This window comes from Molossus molossus, unplaced genomic scaffold (genome assembly GCF_014108415.1).
Source record: "Molossus molossus isolate mMolMol1 unplaced genomic scaffold, mMolMol1.p scaffold_m16_p_12, whole genome shotgun sequence".
In the NCBI taxonomy this organism is placed as follows: domain Eukaryota; kingdom Metazoa; phylum Chordata; class Mammalia; order Chiroptera; family Molossidae; genus Molossus; species Molossus molossus.
The window spans coordinates 99,685,526-99,706,652 of NW_023425347.1; the positions used below are offsets into that span (position 1 = coordinate 99,685,526).

Below are 21,127 nucleotides of genomic sequence, written 5' to 3' on the forward strand. Positions count from 1 at the left end.
CGCTAAGGGCACGTACCTCAGTTGCAGTTTGTCCCGGCCCTGGTTGGGTCGTGTGGGTGGCAACCACTCGATGTGTCCCTTTCATGTCGATGTTTCTCTCTCTGTCTCTCTCTCTCTCTCTCCCCCACTCTATCTGAACAAAATATCAAAAAATGTCCTCTGGTGAGGATAAAAAAAATAAAAATAAAAAATATTTTGCCCAAAATCATGAGTTCTTCCCCCCTTTCGCCTTTCTTTGTATAAGCAGCCTGTGATAATCAACACAAGTGGCAGATAACTAGCAGAGTGCTCAGGGAATGCTTTGAGATATTTCAGTCATTATTGAAAAATAAGTGATTGAAAACATATGCTCCTAAAAGCTCTAGTTTTGTAGAAAAACAGAACACTGCCTGTCAGCTTGTGTTATAAATACAGAGGTAACTTAACCATCTTTGCAGAAATTGGGGTTTTATTTTTATTATGAAGAAAAGTGTGCAGCCTCCCACACACTCACACAGCAATTCCATAAGATTGTAAAAATCCTTTGAGAGTGGATAGACTTAGAATTTTATCCAGACTGTCATTACATAGAGCATATCTGCCAGGGACTCTCAGTTCTGATGTTAGAGTGATGGTATAATATGTTGAGTGAGTCGGAGGAGATCAATGTGGAAAGGGGAATTTACAAAGAGGAGTGCTGACGGTGTAAGATAATGGAACATGTGATTCTAAAACTTGGCAGGTGTGACTATGTTGGATAAAAGGTCCAGTGGAGAAAAAATGCTTTCTTGCTCTTTTTTCCTCAGGTCAAATTGTATAAATTGCTGAAAGAATGGAAGAGTAAAGCCTAGATTGTTATGGGCCTCTCCAACCCTAATCTTTTTAAGAGTTGCCATCTATTGTTTATGTGAGAGTCCAGGATAAAGTCCCTGGGTTCGCATTTATGCATATTGTATGTAAAGCTAATAGAGTTGACTAAAAGGGAGTGGATTACTGATGAAATGGATTCTTAATGTTCTTATTTATATATATTCAGATCTAGATCAGTACTGTCTAATAGAACTTACTGTGATGTTGAAAATGTCATTTATCTGTGCTGCCCAGTACAGTTGCCACTAGCCACATGTGGTTGTGAGCACTGGAAATGCAGCTAGAGAGACTAAGGAAATGAATTTTTATTTTACTTAATCTTAATGAATTTAAATAATCATATGTAGCCAGTGGCTACAGTATTGGACAGCACAGCTCTAGATTAAAGCTTGTAAGTTATTCACAAGACTGTACAAGGGGAATAACATCTCAGTGTATTCTCTCACATACAGACATGTTATAATTTTGTGGACATGTGCTTTTATTTTATTTTTTATTTTATCCTCACCTGAGGACATTTTTTTATTCTTTGTTCAGGTAGAGTGGGAGGGAGAGAGAGGAACAGAGAGAGAGAAACATCGATGCAAAAGGAACACATTGAGTGGCTGCCACCCACACGACCAACCAGGGCCGTGGACAAACTACAACCGAGGTACGCGCCCTTAGCGGGAACCGAACCTGGGTCTGTCAGGACTGCAGGCCGACGCTCTAACCGCTGAGCCAAACCGGCCAGGGCTGCTTTTATTTCTTTATTTTCTTTTAGAAAAAGTTGGAATGAAGGGGCATAAGGCATTATTAGTGTGTGAAAAGGGAATTACAATTTAATTTTAAAACAAAAATCCTAAAGGTAGCCTGCTTTAATGTATTTAAGAAAAACATTAATGAGAACCTTATTATTCTGCTTTAAGAATCTGTGCTCTTTGATTATAAGAGGAAAGTAAAAGGTCTGAGCCAGTGAGAGATCACATCCACAACACAAGGCCAGTGTAGTGGAAAATGATTTTACAGTGATACCTCGGTTCTCGAACGCCTTGACTTTCGACCAAATCGGTATTCGACCAGGAGATTCGAGAAACTTTTGTCTTGGAATCCGAACAAATATTTGGAACTCGAACTTCCGAGATGAGCCGAGTTGAGCCGAATGGCGTTCATTCGGCCCAGCGCGCCTTGCTTGCGTCATCAGTGTGAGTGCAGAGAGAGAGTCACGCTTTGTGGAGAGAGTCACGCTTTACACTGAATTTAACCCTTAGACATACTGTACACTTTTATTTCTTGTTGAGACTTATGTTTTTCTACATATTATATACAAATTAGGCCAGTAAATAGGCATTTTCTGGGGCTTGGAACGAATTAATCCAGTTTCCATTATTTCCTATTGGGTTTCATTGCTTCGGTTCTCGAACAATTTGGTTCTCGACCGTCCTCCTGGAACGAATTATGTTCGAGAACCGAGGTATCACTGTAATTGCATGCGCCTGAGTGCAGGCGGGCTGAACCGAAAAGGGGTCAGCCTTGAACAACAGTTGGGATGTAGGTTATATATTCTACTTCTGGCTTACGGCAGTTCCTGCTGACTACTCTGCCTGGCCCATCATCCACTTTACAGTTGGACTGGTCTGGTATCATATCCTGCATCTGCTGGGTGATTCATTGTCTTCTGGATAATCCAATAGAGCAAAGGTCATGCAAGCAACGCATTTTTCAGTTTCCACCTTTTGTAAGCTTTTACCTTTACCCTTTAAAACTTTACTAATCCTTTCACTCAGCCTGTGTGGCTCAGGGGTTGAGTTTTGACCCATGTACCAAGAGGTCACCCGTTCGATTCCCCATCAGGGCACATGCCCAGGTTGTGGGCCCATTCCCCAGTGGGGGCATGCAGGAGGTGACCAATAGATGTTCTCTCTCATCAATGTTTCTATCTCTCTCTCCCTCTCCCTTCCTCTCTAAAAATCAATAAAGGAAGAAAAAAAACAAAACGTTACTAACCCTTTCAGAAAACTTGGTGTTGGATAATGAAAAATGAAATGTAATTAATAAATGGACTTTGTTCATAAAATATTTGATTGCTTTCAAGGTTAAAGACTGCACAATTTCTATTCTCAGAAATCTAAGCAGAAACCAGGAGACCATGCTTTATACAGCCATAGTGAGGATTGGTGTAGGGAAAACAGGTTCCCTGAGAACTGTGAGAGCCCTTTAGAGGAGTTTAAGGAGTCAGAGCAAAATCCTCTGAGAACTGACAACTTTTTCTATTCAGCAATACAAACTAAAACAACATTTTAGAACTAGCTAGATGTATTCTAACATAGTCTTTTGAAAAATGTTTATTATGTTCCTCTATGCTGTGGGGAGTCTTAAGTATGTGTAGAATACTGTCTGTTATCACCATTGGTGTTAACTGACATATGCTGAACATCTTGTATCTTCTAGGCATTGTGCAGATTAGAACTTTATATGGGTTATCTTATTCCTCACAACAAGTTCATGGGGTTGTATTATTGTCTTCATTTTATAGATGAAGAAATCACAGTGTAGGCAAAGGAATTATGTTGCCCACAGTTATAAAGCTAGCAAGGACCAGGCTATGTTTCTGAATTTACAGAGAAGGATGAGAGATTATATATGAAAATTATGTGTTAGTACTAAGGTATTTTACATCAGTAATATATGTTAAAATGCTAAGCTGTAAAATACAGATTACGATTGCAAAAGGAATTCATTAAAGAGGGCAAAAATTGCATGGTATGGTTTGGAGACTTCAAGGATTACTTCTTCGTCAGTGTAGGGCTTGAAGTTGACTTAAATGGTACATAGTTATTCGACAAATGTTTATTGAGCTAGCAGTAAAGAAAGTGTGAAAGAAGATTAAAGAGAGTAAGCCCAAATGTTGGGGATACATATTGGAGGCTGTTGCCCTGGCCAGTTTGGTTCAGCGGTTGAGTGTTGGCCTGTGGACCAGAGAGACCTGGGTTTGGTTCCCACTAGGGGCACGTACCACAAAAAAACAAACAAAAAGATCGTAAACATATTGGAGGCTGTTATTGGAGAGTTGTGGGTGAACAAGGTTATATAGAGAGGACTGAAGAGGCAGTTTTGTGAAGGAGGAAATTAAACCTCATGTAGTCTTTCCTTGAAAGTTCTCTTTTAAAAAAATCTTTAAAAAAAATTTAGAGTCCTGCCCAGTTTAGCTCAGTGGTTAGAGCGTCGGCCTGCGGTCCAGAGAGACCGGGTTCAGTTCCCGCTAAGGGCATGTACCTTGGTTGCAGTTTGTCCCCGGCCCTGGTTGGGTCTTGTGGGTGGCAGCCACTTGATGTGTCCCTTTCACGTCGATGTTTCTCTCTCTCTCTCTCTCTCTTCCTCCCATTCTTGTCTGAACAAAAAAAGGAAAAATGTCCTCGGGTGAGGATTTATTTATTTATTTTTTAATCCTCACCTGAGGACATTTTTTGATATTTTGTTCAGATAGAGTGGGAAGGAGAGAGAGAGAGAGAGAAACATCGACGTGAAAGCGACACATCGAGTGGTCGCCACCCACACGACCCAACCAGGGCCGGGGACAAACTGCAACCAAGGTATGTGCCCTTAGCGGGAACCGAACCCAGGTCTCTCCGGACCGCAGGCCAACGCTCTAACCGCTGAGCCAAACCGGCCAGGGCCTCTGGTGAGGATTTAAAAAAAAATTTAGATATTGTTGACACAAAACATTATAATAGTTTCAAATGTACAACATAGTGATGTAATAATATTTGTGTATTTTGCAAGATGGTCACTCGTAATAAGTCTAACTGACATTCATCTCTACACATAGTTACACTTTTTTTTTCTTGTGGTGAGAACTTTTAATATCTACTCTCTTAGCAACTTTTATATATGCATTACAGTATTACTAACTGTAGTCACAATTCTAGTACATTATATCCTATGACTTATTTATTTTATAACTGGAAGGGTTGTGCCTTTTGACCTACTTCGAGCATTCTCCAAAAGTCTTGACTGAGGGTATTCAAAACTGAGACAAAAGGTAGGTGTTATTTGTGTTTATAGAGAGTAAGAATTGAGGTCCAAGATAATTGAAGGCATTGGGAATGGAGAAAACGATTGACAACATTTTCTCAAATGTTTTTCTCCAAATTCATGTGAAGGACCAGCAATACCCACTTGCTTGCCATTATCTCCGGCCTGTTGTGTGGTGCTCATCACTTTGATTTGTTGGTCCTCTCTGGTAACTACTTGGAGGTTCTGTTCTCTTTCTTGGCTTGGAGCTGGGTTGTGGCTAGAGCGCACTGAGGCCAGAGATACTCCCACTGCCTTGGTTACCCTAAGGTGGTTTTAGGCTTCAAGAGTCTTTTTTATCTTCAGTTCCTTATTTTAGCTTTCTGTTTGTTAACATTTTAATTAATGTCCCAGTTGAGGGAGTCGATTCTTCTTCCTTTTGCTTACAGGTAGGTTTTTTTTTTTTTTTGCCTCTCTCTCTCTCTCTCTCTCTCTCTCTCTCTGCTTCCTGCTCTCCTTCTCTCCTTCTCTCCTCTCTTCTTTCTCCCTCCCTCCACCGCCTCCCCTCTCCTCTCTGTTATAAAAATATACTGATTTGCTTTGTTTAGTCCTTCAACTTGCCATCTAAGAATGTTTTTTGAAGTAAATCATTGGATTACTTTGCTAAACTGATCAGTGGTTAAGGCACATGTTGATGTAGCAGGTATTTGGGGAGATTCCCACCAAGAACTCCTAAGATTAGTTAAGTGCAGTTAAGTTGTAGAATTTCTGTTATTCTTGTCCAGGACTCACATATTGTTCTAAAGAAGAATGATAGTTGGCATGGACCATTTATAAATTTTGCAACATGGAGATGAATTACACTGGGCAGTATGCTGTGGGTATTTTATTTTATTTTATTGATAATAACTTGTTGAACCAGTTTTCTTTCTTTCTTTTTTGTTACTCTCCACCCGAGGATATTTTTCTATTGATTTTTAGATATAGTGAAAGGGAGGGAGGGAGAGAGGAAGAAAGAGAAACATCAGTGTGTGTCACATCAATTGGCTGGGGATTGAACCTGCAACCCAGGTACGTGCCCTTGACCAGGAATCAAACCCACAGCCCTTTGGTCTTTGGGTTGATGCTCTAACCGCTGAGCCGAACCAGCCAGGGTTGAACAGTTTTCTTGTCCATAGGCTTATTAGACTTTTTAATATGACAATAGTATAAACGTTAAGAATATTTATAAGCAGTGTGTCCTACACTTACTTTACACGAGGTTTTATTGTTGGTTTTGGGCTGCCTATCATAGGGCCTCCAGTTTTTTTAAGGAATATAGCTTTGAGAATGCTTATGGTGTTTATGTTTTGCCCTATACTCTTCATCTAATGCTCTTTCCTGGGTCATCTCATTTAGTATCTCCTATATGATGATGACTCCCAAGTCCTTGTTCTTGCCTTGGTCTTTTTCCTGAGTGTCATGTGTATTTCCAGCTGCCTAGTAGCTATTTGTATAGCTACTTAAAAATCTCTTCTCCATTCAATTACATGTATTCCCCGCCAAACACCTCGCCAAACACCTCCCCCCTCTTTGTAGAAACTAGGGATGAGCCTTCACATCATCTTCAGTTCTGTCTTTGATTCCCATCTGGTTGATTACTAAACCTACAATCTATGGAAAAGGTTAAATAGGATCACCTACAAACATGTACCCTGTTGTTTTTGATCTAAGGAGTAGGGTTAATTGTAGATTTGGTAATGGGGCTCCCAGGATGCTTAAAAATCACTTTATTGTTGGGGACCTCATGGGTTTTTTATGGTGAGAAGGGATGCCTTCTACAATTACTGCCTTTTCTACACAATTCTAAAATTCTGTAATATTCTTTTGGGGGGGGGGGTTAATTCCTCACCAGAGGATATTTTTCCTTTTTATTTTTTAAGATAGAGTGGGAGGGAGGGGGAGTAGGGGGGAGAGAGAGAGAATGAAAGAAAGAGAGAGATATCAATGTGTCCACATCAATTGGTTGCCTCCTGCATGTCCCTGGGGCCGGAGATCAGAGATCAGATCTGCAGTCCAGGTAGGTGCCCTTGACTGAGAATCAAACCCAAGACCCTTGGGTTCGTAGGTCGATGTTCTAACCTCTGAGCCAAATTGGTTAGGGTGAAAATTCTGTAATACTCTAAAAATAATGCTTTTACTTGTTCATATCATTTGTTTAAAAAATATCAAAAGTGACAGACCTATAGGGAAGAAGCAACACATCATATCCAGCTGGCTTAAAAAAAGAAAGACAAAACTAAATTATCAGTTGCTGAAAATGGCACAGATGTCTCTCTGTAGTTAGTCATGTTGTTAGTCAATTTGCAAGTTGCAAGAGAAAGCAGGAAGGAGAGTAAAGAAAGGAATCTCTGCATTTCCCCAGGTCCCATAGATTGAATCAAATTAATTTCAATCAGAAGTGGCAGTTTTTCCAGGGAAAACATTTGAGAAGAAATTCCTCTGTTTTCTGAAGTGAGAAATGCTTTCTTTTGAGAAATGATTTCTTTTGAGAATGCTTTGTACTCCTTTGCTCTATTTACATTTCAGCCTTCCAGGTTGCATTTGTCAGTTGCCTTTGAGATTTATGTTCGCGCAGTTGAGTATTGCCTTACTTGCATTTTCCAGGTGTCCTTAAAGGTCAGTAGAGACTAGAGCTCTTCATTATATATTTACATTGGGCAATAAACTGAGCTTTGTGGTTGTTCAGTATGGAACAAATAATTTGCTGGTAGGTTTAATTTTTCCTTGACAATAAAATAGAGAAAATCTGTCAAGGGAACTTGACTTTGAACAGTTGGGATAAGACCTTATTTAATCTGGCAATTGCTGTACCATCCTTTTATCTTCCACTATATGAGATGAAAGCTTAGAAAATAATACCTGTGTGGTATTGATTAAGCCTGCCAACACATTATCAATACAACTCTTGTTAGCAGATTTACTTGCTTCTGGAAGAAATGCAGTCTCTGCCTCCTTTAGTCCTGTTCATTGTTATCACAGTTATTGTTCATAGGTGTGATTCTATTCAGTTGCTTTTATATTTTAAAAAACTTATTTTGGAAAGTTCTGAAGACATAGCCCCCCCCCCCCCCATATTACTTTCCTTCTGATGATAATATTCAGGTCTTTAAATCACAAGCTTCTCTTTTAGTCTAGTGATAGAGGGCTGCATTAATAATTTATAAATGTCAAGATGAGGTTTATAGAAAAAGCTTCAACTTTGCACATATTATTTAATAAAATTTGCATTGTAAACTGTAATGCTATAGATTTCATTTGGGTATGTTTTAATATAAACTATAGCATTAAGCTTTCTCACCCCATTCTTTAAAGAAACATACTTAGTTTTTCTTATTTGGGCACATATTTTGAGCCTTTTATTTGTTAAAAAAAATTAATGGGTTTTTCAGTAATTATCTCCTTTCCAAGATCTTTACAGATACTTGCTTTAGAGGGGTGCCATATTTATATTAGAAACCCCTGATGTAGACTTGATGGCTAGTCTCTTTTCATTCCCAGGTGGACGTGGTATAAGAGGTAAATGAGATTTTGATTAGAGAATGTTAAATGCTGAGTAGGATTGGGGTGTATTATCTGTGATATGGGGCCATTATACCATCCTCTAAAGCTTGTTGTTTTTTTGTTTAAATTTTTTTTTCTTTATTGATTTTAGAGAGAAAGGAAGAGAGAGGGAGAGATGAAAACATTGATGAGAGAGAACATCAGTTGGTTGCCTCCTGCATGCCGCCATCTGGGGATTTGGCCTACAACCTGGGCATATGCCCTGATCTGGAATTGAAATGGCATTCTCTTGATGTATGGGTCGACACTCAACCACTGAGCCACACCAGCTGAGCCTCTAAAGCTTGTTGTAATAAACCAAGTAGGCTACTCTGTAATAGGGACTAATTTCTTTTTTAATGTATAGCTGTTTCTCTTATCAAGAGGGTGAAAATTGAAAAAAATTCTGCCCTCCATATGAATTTATTCTACTTATTACTGATTATATAAAAGTTTTTTTTGTTTAGTTTTGTTTTTTTTTAACAGGAGGGAGAGGGGGAGAAAGAAACAGAGAGAGAAACATCGATGTGAGAGAGATGCATTGAGTGGTTGCTACCCACATAATCCCAACCAAGACTGGGGACAGATTGCAACCCAGGTACACGTGCCCTTAGCGGGAACCAAACCCAGGACTCTGGTCCACGGGCTGACGTGCTAACCCCTGAACCAAATCGACCAGGGCTCTTTTAAAGTTTTTTTTAGCAGGTAGAATTGGTATTTCACATTGAGCAAATGGTATAAAGATTTCTTGTGTAAACACCTGATAGAAGAGTTCTGGCATATTCTTTTTTTTTTTCTATCCTCACCCGAGGACATTTTTCCATTTTCTATTCAGATAGAGTGGGAGGGAGAGAGAGAGAGAAAGAGAAACATCAATGTGAAAGGGACACATCCAGTGGCTACCACCCGCATGACCAACCAGGGCTGGGGACAAACTGCAACCTAGGTACGCGCCCTTAGCGGGAACTGAACCTGGGTCTCTCTGGACCGCAGGCCGATGCTCTAACCGCTGAACCAAACCAGTCAGGGCATACTGGCATATTCTTAAGAGCTATTTTTATTTTGTGAGAGGACTCTGGAAACTGTGAAGTGCAGTGGGGTTAACATAACTGAGGCCAGAAGCCAGGTATATCTGAAGCTGAATAACCAGAAAAATTAATTCTGACACCTGCAGTGGGAATTTTAGATGACATTTTGTAGGTCTGTGCTGTCCCATGCTTCCTTTCATAATTTCTGTCTTTCTACTTGTAATTTCCTCATTTTCAAGTTCCAAACTGGTAAGTGTTCCTTTGGCTTATTAGTGCCTACAGATTTGATTGTTGTGTTTTCAGCTTCTTGCTGTATATCATACGTCACTCAACAGCTCTTGACAGTCTTGAGTGCCATTCCAGGTCATGGAGACACTTTAGTCTTGAGAAAAAGTAATGAGCCCTGGCTGGTTTTGCCCAGTGGTTAGAGCGTCGGCCTGTGGACCAGAGAAAAAGTAATGATTCTTTCATTGCTGATGAAGGAGAGTAGCTAGATGATTATATGTAAGACTATTTAGAAGTCCAGGCTTTCTTACTGGGTAGTGACCCCTTCCCTCCTTTTTTGGCTCTTCCTACTCCAAATGTTAATATAATCAATAATTTGATGCCAACAAGTACTGGGAATCTAAAACAGTTGACTGTGAAGCATGCATGCCCTGTCAAAGTGTACCTGGAGTTTGTGCTTCCTGTCATTCCACATATGGGAGATGACATTTATATAGCACACTGGGTACACTAGACATTTTGGGAGTGGTTATTATGGTACTTTGTGAAAATTTTATTACATATTCTCTAATATTTAAGACAAGGAATACAATGAGGGAAGATAATAAATGTTGAATTTGCCTAAAATATCTAATATAATAGTGTCTTAAAATTTTGTAATGGCAAATTTGAGCATGCTTCTGTAAACCAAATGTTTCATATGAGGTTGTAGGTGGAAAATGACTACATGCAATTTCTGATGAAGACTTTTTGATGAACATATTATCAAATTCTTGAAGATCACCATTAATGGGGAAAATTGTTTATATAGGAGGAGGTAGCAAATGATAGAGAAATATTGCATTTTCTCTAGTTATTGGATACATCTTTCTTGTCATTAGCCAAAATTTGGTATTTGATCTCTTTAAATTATATTTCCAGAGTATGATTATTCTTTAAATCTAGCCATGTTCCCCTTCTTTCATTGACAAACATAATTGTAATTTCTTGATAATGCACATAGATTTTGAATCCATTTAAACCTTTTCATATCAAGGATTTAAAAACAATATGCCCTCCCTCCCCTCTATTTGACTTAATTCTTCTTTAGGATTCAAATCATGACACCAAATAAATATCACTAGTGAGCCTTTAAAATCTCATTTTTCTGGAATTGAGCTTTTGTTTTGAATTCATATACTTAGTTAAGTTTTCTTTCTCTTCTTTCTTGTAAACCTTACAATGTTTATTTTAGGGCCTCAAAAATGGTACTTAGGAAAGGTATTTTTAAAATTCAATTACTCTCTTTATTAATTTGCAAGTTAAGAATCTTTCAAATGGTCTTCCTCACCCCCCAAGTCTTTATTTGGACAGCTGGTGTATTTCCTTTTGAAACATGGGAGGTTTGGGGAGGTGCAAGCATGTTCCTATCTTTTGTGTCTTTCTAGATTGGAAACCAGCCAAGACTGTGGAATCCTGGATTCTATTAAATGAAGCATTTTGTAACATCATTAATATGGAATTTGTCTATCAGAAACTGTTACACATGTAGAGGGCTTCATGTGACAGAAACAGTGTATCGTTTTCATCCCTGGATTTTCAGGACCAGTTCTGTTACAGTCTTTCCACTGCAGCTTCGTTGGCAGTTAACCAGCTTACTAGGCCTGTCCATAATACCTTATTTGCTCAAAATATTCTCTTGCCACCTTGAATATTTCATCCCCATTTGTTTCGAAACCGTCCAGTCTCATGGTTGTTGGTATTGTTTGTTTGGTGAGGACTCCTAGATTTTTATCTTCTAGCCCAGAGCTTTCTGACCTCTCAACCCATACATGTATCTCTGCTTGGATATCTACTAGGCATCTCAAACTTATGTTCCAAGCAGAATTCCCAGTTTTCCTTCTCCCCTTATATCAATAAATGACAGTTCTCTTCCAGTTGCTCAGGCCCAAATCTTGGCCTCTTCTTTGACTCTCCTCTTTGTCTCACAGTCCAGCACAACCTGACAACAGATTCCTATGGCTCTGTTTATAGAACTGATCCACAGTCTGACCACTCCTTAGCGCTCCATAACCATTCCCTTTGTTGAATCCCTTGCTTGTTAGTTTCCTAACCCCACAGCAGCAAGAGGGAGTCTGTCTTAATTCTTTTTTCAAACCCCAGCAATGGCTTTTCTCTTATTTTACTAAATGCCCCCATGCTCCCAACTTATTTCTGACTTTCTTCTTTGCCATCACTGCTTCAGTCTTTTACTGTTTGGATATGCCAGGCATGCTTATGTGTCAGGCTTTTGTACTTGCTTTTCTCTGTGTCTGGAATGCTTTACCCTCAAATAACTATACAACTTGCTCCTTACTTCCTTTAGATTAAATGATCCCTTAACAGTGATTACCTTAAATAAATTAACAACCCCTCCATCACCATTGCCCAGCATAATTTTTCTCCATAGCACTTATCCCCAGCTAATATACTATGTATTTACTTGTTTATTGTCTGCTCCCTCCCTTACTAAACTGTAAGCTCTCTAAAGTTAGAGACTGTGTGTGTTCTAGTCATGCATGTGTCTAGAGCTCCTAGGGCAGTGTTTGGCACTTAATAGGTACTCAGTAAATATTTACTGAATTAGTGGAGAAATCAACAGGTCCTCTGCTCTGGACATTGATGTTTGATGATGAGTGTTACAGCTACAACATTTAAATACTATGGCTCAGGACCTGGGGATCCTCATACCGCCACCCTCCCTGGTCACTCATGAGTTGCTGGCATTTGGAGTTGAGTAGTTCTATTGGTTCTACTGCTTTTCTCTTCAAATGACATTAGATTTAGCAAAGATGGCAAGGTAATACATTTGGTCACACCTTGTTCGAATAGCTCAAGACATAGAAAATGACAAATTGAGTTTGGCTTAGACTTCTGCTTTAGTAGTCAGAGCTACTTTTGCTTTTCATCTAAGACTCAGATTCTAAGTGTATTTAGAAGGACTGCTCAAGTGAGTTTTATGGTTCTAGTTCCCCCTTTATATAATTTGTACCCAAGGAGTAGAAGTGCATTATGAATGCTTTTGGTTTTTCGTCTATTTATGAAGTGTTTTGTCTAAAGTGTAAAAGTTAGTCTGTCATTTCCATTCATCAAATGCTCAGAGCTTATGTGCCATGGTTGTAAATTACTTTAATATTCAAGCTCTGCAAACTCAAAGAAACCATGTCCAGCTTATCTACTTTTGAACATATTGTGCAGAGGTAGTAAGCCTGACCAGGTGTTCCTGTATATTAAAGATTACTGTGGTTCAAAGAAGATTGAAATCAAACTTCTCTCTGTTTAGTTAACTATACTTTTTACATCTTTAAGAGGTGGGTTTTCTGCCCTGGCCAGTTTGGCTCAGCGGTTAGAGCGTCGGCCTGCGGTCCGGAGAGACCTGGGTTCGGTTCCCGCTAAGGGCACGTACTTCAGTTGCAGTTTGTCCCCGGCCCTGGTTGGTCGTGCAGGTGGCAGCCACTCGATGTGTCCCTTCACGTTGATGTTTCTCTCTCTCTCTCCCTTCTTCTCTCTCCCTCCCACTCTATCTGTACAAAAAATGGAAAAATATCCTCGGGTGAGGATTAAAAAAAAAAAGAGGTGGGTTTTCTCAATGGTCAAGATAGAGCTCATCCTTGTGAATTTTATAGCCGGATGCATTTTTTAAAAAAAACTGTAGCAAGCCCTGCTGGTGTGGCTTGCTGGTTGAGCATCGACCCATATACCAAGAGGTCGCCGGTTCGGTTCCTGGTCTGGGCATATGCCCAGGTTGTGGGCCCAATCCCCAGTGAGGGGCATGCAGAAGGAGGCCAATCGATGTTCTCTCTCATTGATGTTTCTGCTGTCTCTCTCTCTCTCCCTTATTGTCTCTCTTAAATCAATAAAGAAAGAAAAACAAAAACAAAAAACTGTAGCAAAGCTTAAGCTTTTATTAGTTTGTAGTATTGCTCTTTGTGTGTGTGTGTTTTAATAGCATTATTGAAATGTAATTCACATACCATATAATTTACTCATTTAAAGTGTAAAATTTGATGGTTTTTATAATATTCACAGATATGTATAACCAACACCACCATCAATTCTACATTTTTATCATCCCCCCAAAGAAACCCTGTAACCATAGCAGTCACTCCACAGCCACCTCTCCGACCTCCAGGCAACCACTAATCTGCTTTTTTGTCTCTATGGATTTGCCATTTCTGGACATTTAATTATATAATTTGTGGTCTTTTGTGACTGACTTTTTCCCCACGTTTTGCAGTTTCAGCCAGGTTGTAAGCATGTATTAGTATTTTCTTTTATTGCTGAATACTGTTTTATTGTATGGATATACCATCTTTTATTTATCCATCTGTTTGGTTTTTGTATTTATTTTTTTCTATTCTTTGTTTTCTGTTTATGGCCATGTTTAGGGAAAGTGAGATTAGGACTACTATCCCCTTTCACATGCAGGATTTAGTTCATGGGCTTTTGGTTTCCCTTGTACTTGGCATTGTAGACACCAGATTTCCTCTTTAGTTTTGTGATAACAGAAGCATCCACTTGGCCCCATGATTAGAACAGGTCACCAGTGAGTTATATTACCTTCAGGGCTTGCCAGGAAACATCAAGATTTTCAGGATATTTACATATGTTTTTCAAATTCAGTTTCATATATCTGTGTAATCACTATTTCAGGCAGTATTTTTGAATTAGTTCAGTTTATTTCAGAGAACAAAGAACATGCTGCATTATTTTTATAATGGTGTTAGCTTTATGGATTCCATATTGGTCAAGCATACCTTTGAATAAACACAGATACTTGACCCTTTAAAATTTCTGCGATAGCCCTGGCCGGTTTGGCTCAGTGGTTAGAGTATCAGCCTGCGGTCCAGAGAGACCCGGGTTTGGTTCCCGCTAAGGGCGGTTTGTCCCTGGCCCTGGTTGGCCGTGCAGCCACTCGATGTGTCCCTTTCACATTGATGTTTCTCTCTCTCTCTCTCTCCTTCTCTTTCCCTCCCACTCTCTATCTGAACAAAAAATGGAAAAATGTCCTCGGGTGAGGATTAAAAAAAATACAAATAAAATAATAATAAAATTTCTGATATAGACAATTTTGTTTAAAGCACTGGTTTTCAACTGTGTGCAGCTTTGTTCCCCAGGGGATGGAGACACACACACACACACACACACACACACGTATATATGTGTATGTACATACATATGTATACACACACATACATATATACACACACACACACACGTGTGTGTGTGTGTGTGTGTGTGTGTATTCTGCTGTCCTGAGGGGAGCAAGTGGGTTGAACTACTAAATTTACATGGGGAGAGAACAAAAGATCATGCACAGGATGAGTGCCACCTCCCCCACATCTGGCCCCAAATGTTATTGTGCTATAGTTGAGAAGCCCTGGTTTCCTTTATCCACTGAGTAGAAGAGACACAACTGTGGGCAATGTGCAAAAGTAAAAAAATCCATATGTGATTGGCAAAAACTGTATATTGAACAGTATGGGGAAATGGTTGCTTATATGAATGAGTGTGTGTTCTTTAAAGAAAGGAAGGACTTTGTATTTTTATTTTTTAAAACCTCCTTGGGCACTTCATTTTTGGTAATTCCTTATTCCCACTGCAAATAAAAAGATTATTGTTTGTTATTTAATTTTGAGTTGCTAATTTTAACCTAGAGTTTTGCTGTGTTGGGTACTTTCCCCACCTTTTGCACGTCCTGTGTTTTGTTATTATGTCTTTTTGGTAGAAATTAAGATATTTGTCAGAGTTCACCGATTTTAGTTCTCTCAGTTTTCCCCCAAAACTTCTCAAGGAGTTGAAGAAGTGCTACTTATTCTAAGTATTACAGACACTTCCAATTAAGGGGCATTTATTCTGTGCTTCTGTTTTGATACCACAGAGGCCACTCTCTGAATTTGACTAGCTCATCCCATCTTGGTTATTTAGGTACTTTCAATAAGACATGTGTTCTGAGAATGAGTATATAAACATAGGATTGGTTGAGTTTAAATATTCCTTAACCCTAAATGTAGAGAATCGTTGGAGGGGCACACACAGCCATTTGCTTATGTGGTTGGACTTGGTCAGGTGGAAGAACTTCACAACCCATTTATTTTTACATGGAAGAATGATTCTCAATCCTACAGCAGTTTCAGATAAAACCCAGTTTCCCTCTGCATGGATTTACAGATCTGCTGGACTCACATTTCATTGTTACTTTGCATATTCATCAGTGATTCTGTGGCATATTTTGATATATTCTCTGCAGGAGGCTGCTCTTTATGAGAATGCCTATTTTTTTATCCAGTGAGTACAGGTATTAGCGGGACATTTCCTTTTCCAGATCTAAAGTCATTACATTACATGAGGGTATGAAAGGGAATAGGCAGTTGCCCAGCCTCAGCATGACTCTTTCCAAATTTAGCTGCTTCTCCTGGGGCCCAGCAGAGTGGGTAGCTCATTTAGGTCTTCCACACTTGGACCATTTTGTTCGTAAAAGAAAAATGCTAAAATATTTATTGAGATAAAATAAAAGGCAGAAGTTCTTGAAATGCTTTGGTTCCTTCCCCGTTTAGGCTTTCAGAGATAGTGGATTTGAAAGCAAGCTTGTTTGGATAGCAGTCTAACAGTTCTAGATGGAAAATATCTCCTGCCAGACAAAATAAATGTTTTCAAAATACTGTTTTCATCTCAAGAGCCTACAGTGACAGATACCCTATTTGCTTAGCCTACTTGTATTGGATAATTTGGCTTTTAAGGCTGTGTAATTGAAGGCAGTGTAGCCAGTGGCTTTAGTTCATAATTCTAGGTCTAACACATAGATGTGTTATTTTGGTCTACCGAAATACCATGTGATTTTGGTATACTTGCTCAGCCTCTCTGTGCTTACTTTTACATTGGGAAAATGTACATAATGATAGTACCTACTGATTAGAGATATAGTTAGGATGATCATATAACCTGGTTTACATGTTTTCCTGAATAATTATTAATCTTTTTAGCTCTCAGATGTGTCTCAGGTTGGACAATAAATTGTTTTGTCACTCTTATTATAGTGATGATTAAATGACTTAACACGTGTAAAATTCTTCAGCACATATTTAGTGCTCAGTGAGTGTTAGCTGTTATATTGTTTTAGGGGTTCCCCCTTTTTGCTTAAGCTTGTGTCCTACTGGTTTTTCCCTGTCGCTGCCATCAAGGACAGCAATTTAATCAAACACTATTTTTTAAAAACTGAATTTCCTTGCACCTCGAATGTTTTCTTCTTTTTGCTCCTCCTTACCTTGTTCATGGTTTATAAGCCAGCTCCAGCATCACCTCAGTTATTTACGCATGAAATATTTTCTTGCCCAAATAAAAGTCTCCTCATAATGCCCTCTTGATTGATCTAGCTTATGTGTGAAAGGGGAGGAAAGAAAAAGTAATTCATTACTCATGTTTATGTGCCAGGCAGTGAGTTAGGATCTGAGAATACAAGAGAAGGCAGAAACAGTGAAGGGTCACCTGCTCATGGAGCTTCTAGCTTGGAGTTAGAGACTGAAGTTAATCAAATCACACAAATAAATGTGAAATTACAGTTGTGGAAGTCTGCAAAAGGATATTAAAATTTGTACTGGAAAATTTACACTCACTGCCTTGGTGATCTCACTCAATTTCATGTCCTTAATAACTGAATTAAAAATTAAATTTTTATCTCTAGTCTGGATCTCTACTTAAAGTCTTTATGTGGTTTTTATAGGCTTCTCAAACTTAACATGTTTATACCTGAGCTCCTAATCTTTTCCCCAAATGCATATGTCAGCTTCATCCATCCAATTGCTCATGTCAGACTATAACCCTATCTGAAAGCATATTTCATCTGTAGAAGGAAGTGCTCTTGGTTTGTGCTACATGCTTTCATCTCTCTGACTTTGCTTATAGATTGTTAGCATTATTGTTTTTTAATTGGTCTGTCTCCCAACGGTAGTTGTTAACATTTTTTTATTTTCCTGAATGCCTAAGGAAAATAAAAAATGAATTTGAAGTGCTAAGAGGACTTTTTTTTTCCTGGTATCAGGTTTGACCTCTGAGCTTTGGGAAAAGTAGATGATAAGTTTTATGGATTTGGCATGACCAATGAGAATTTCCTCTGATTCTGAGGCATATAATTGCAAACTGATTTGTTGTCAAAATAAAGAGGACCAGTCTTTTAATTTTTTCATATGTTTTTTATCTGACCCTAGTAACATGAGAAACAGATGGTTCTCATATTGATCAATTGTCTCCCCCACCTTTATTTTTCATTAGAGCATTGAGGGCAAGGACCCTGAATTTTTCCCTCATTGTATGTTTAGTTCCTAACACCTGGCACACTGATAGTATTTGGTACAGATTGTTGATGAGATTAGATGAGATATTGGGAAAGAGGATAAAAGATTGCAAGTTACTGGTTATTATATCTGCTCCCAAACTGACTTTTAAACGAAACAGGTTTTTCCCTCCTATGAAATTTTTATTAGAGTTGTATTGGGTTAAAGCTTGGTATTCACTCTTCTCATTTTAAACCCTTAACTTCACACTTTCCTTTTTGGGTTTAGTTCTAGGGAGGAGTTTATTACGGAAGCTATTAATAGTGGAAGTTTGGAAGAATGTAATAACCACCTAATATTCCTTAAAGATAGAAGGTTATTTTTGGAAGCTATTATGTTTGGTTAAGGCAGAGATAATATATCCTTAGAGGAATCATTTTTATTGGAAAATAACTAGAACAGTAGACTTAGAAGATGTGAACAATTGTAATAGAAGGCCAGAGAATATTGCTTTGGAGTTGTCGTTTTATTTGAGTCAACTCTTATGCTTATTGTTAGGAGGAGTTCTTGAAATTTGGGAAAGTGACTAGAAAGAGAGACTTCAGAAGACAGTAACACTGAGACAATTCCCAAGGTTATCCAGGTCCTCCCCCCAGGTAGAAATAATTTTTACTATAGGGTTTTTCCTTTTAAAAGTAATTTTATGGCTGTGAAGTGCCTTTTGTATAACTTTACCCATTGTATGTTGTCTACTAGGGTACACTTTTTCCTTAAAAAGGGGAAAACAATTGGTGTACAGAAAGTATAGTTCATCTTATGCATTCAGACATTTTTTCATTATTGCTATTGTAGAACATCCCAAACATGGTAGCTGAGGCCAAAGCTGTACATAATTATTACTATTTTTTATCACTTGTACTTTTTTCCCCCTATAGATTGTGAGAAGTTTTTAGGGTCAAAGCATGAGTAAGACATTTATTTAACTAGATGTTATTTTAGGGAAAAAAATATAAGAAAATGATAAAGTAAAATCAATATTTCTCTTTTTTTTCTCCTAGCATTTTTGAAACGTTGGGGTTGTTGGAGTGGTTGGATTTTCCCTGGAATTGAGTGAGAAATTCAGAAGACTGAAGCCCAGGCTTACTGTCTACCTTTCACGGAGGCCTAGCCGTGAGAGGACAGAAGAAGGCACGTGGCGAATCATGACAGCTGACAAAGACAAAGATAAAGACAAAGAGAAGGACCGGGACCGAGATCGGGACCGAGAGAGAGATAAAAGAGACAAAGTAAGAGAAAGTGAGAATTCAAGGCCACGCAGGAGCTGTACCTTGGAAGGAGGAGCCAAAAATTATGCTGAGAGTGATCACAGTGAAGATGAGGACAATGACAACAATAGTGCCACCACAGAGGAGTCCACGAAGAAGAACAAAAAGAAGCCACCGAAAAAAAAATCTCGCTACGAAAGAACAGACACTGGAGAGATAACCTCCTACATCACTGAGGATGATGTTGTCTACAGACCAGGAGGTGAGGTGCATGGCATTTGGGTCTTTACAGTGTTTGTGGAGGGGAAACAACAGCAGCATTCAGGTGCGTTTTCACCTGGTAAGGCAGGCTTGGAGCTTAGAGGGGTCAATAGTAGTTTGGGTAGACAAGCTCAAGGCAATAAGCACACTAACCCATATTTGGTCATTTGGATGTCCTCACTTCTTTCTTGTGTCTGCCTCAGCACAGACCCCTCTCCTGGTGTGTGCACTTGTCAGTCCTCTTGTTTTCTCATGCTGCTGCTTCTCTCTCTTCACCTCTTTTGACTTTTTCACACAAATTAGGATCTAGTGACTCTGGTGGGACCAGTAAACCTTAAGATTCTTGGAAACAAGAAATTTTACATTGGCAACAGGAGTTATCAGAAGCTAGAGAGATATTTTTTAACTTTCATTTTTCTTACTCTTTTTTTTTTTTAATATGTTTTTACTGATTGTTTGGAGAGAGACATAGAAACACCCATGAGAGAGAGCTATACATCAGTCGGCTCTGCACACTCCTTACTTGGGTTTGAGCCTGCAACCCCGGCATGTGCCCTGACTGAGAATCGAACCGGGACCTCTCAGTCCATGGGATGACACTCAATCCACTGAGCCACACTGGACAGGCAAGAGAGGTATTTTTAATGGTCTTCAGACCAAGGTTTATTTCTCCTGATAACTTTCTTTTCTAAAGAATTGATCTTCAGGTTCTCTAATCAATGATAATAGATGAAGCCAAGTAACCTGCTTTGTTTTTCAGAAAATATGTAAAGTTCATTAAGTCTACTGAGTTTTATAGCATTGTTCAGAGAAGAGACAGATCTAGGTTTCAGATAAGATGCAGGGCAACAAGTGATTCAGAACCTGTTGGGCACCAGCAAAACTTTCCTTTTTCATTTGATATATTGTGTATATTAAAGTACTTTTCTTATAGAAACCAGTAAAACTAGCTAAAAATAATTTTGTTTGCCTGACTTATAGTGCTGAGGAATGACATGAATTTTATATGAGCTGTAATGAACAGTTTAAAAGCCTCCCAGTTTGATGGTTTTCCAGGAAAGGGAGATTATAAGGAGGTTATGGTGTCATTACTGAAGTATACTGTAACTTCACATAAAGTACCAGATCCCCCTCTATAAGAATTAGTTTTGAATAGCAAAAGAATCAATATTAGAATTTACATAGATAAACTTGTATTCACAACTACAATTTCTTGATTGATGATTAACTTAGAAGATGTTTATGTAATATAAAATTATCAAAGTTCAGGTTGTAGAGAGATTAGAGTTCTGGTGTGGAGATTTAATAATGTGTAGATTCCGTACTGTCAGTGTCTTTGATTCAGACTTACATCTTGGACAGGAAGAATTTCTTAGCCACCAAAGACTGTCTCATTACAGAGTTACCACAAAATGCTTGCTATGCACCTATTTAGTTCTAGATCATGAGAAAGGAACAGAATGTGTTAACTCCTTTAGATATAGATTATAGCATAATAATTTAAAGTAAGATTTATTTGTTATCCTTTCTCTTGATACATAATAATTCAATGTGGTAATGTGATCATTTGGATCACTGTCAGAAGGCCAGACTTTCTCAGTGGAACCTTACTCCTTGTCAGTGGACATATTTCCCC

The 21,127-nt window shown here is 38.6% G+C and overlaps 1 protein-coding gene across 1 annotated transcript in view; it reads left to right on the forward strand.

Moving 5' to 3' along the window:
• Window positions 1-21,127, forward strand: part of RERE (arginine-glutamic acid dipeptide repeats) — a 408,992-nt gene that overhangs the window by 127,331 nt on the left and 260,534 nt on the right. The window contains exon 8 of the mRNA XM_036256631.1: window positions 19,024-19,492. Within this exon, the coding sequence (XP_036112524.1) occupies window positions 19,168-19,492 (325 nt within the window). The 5' untranslated portion in view covers window positions 19,024-19,167. The remainder of the gene's footprint in view (window positions 1-19,023; window positions 19,493-21,127) is intronic.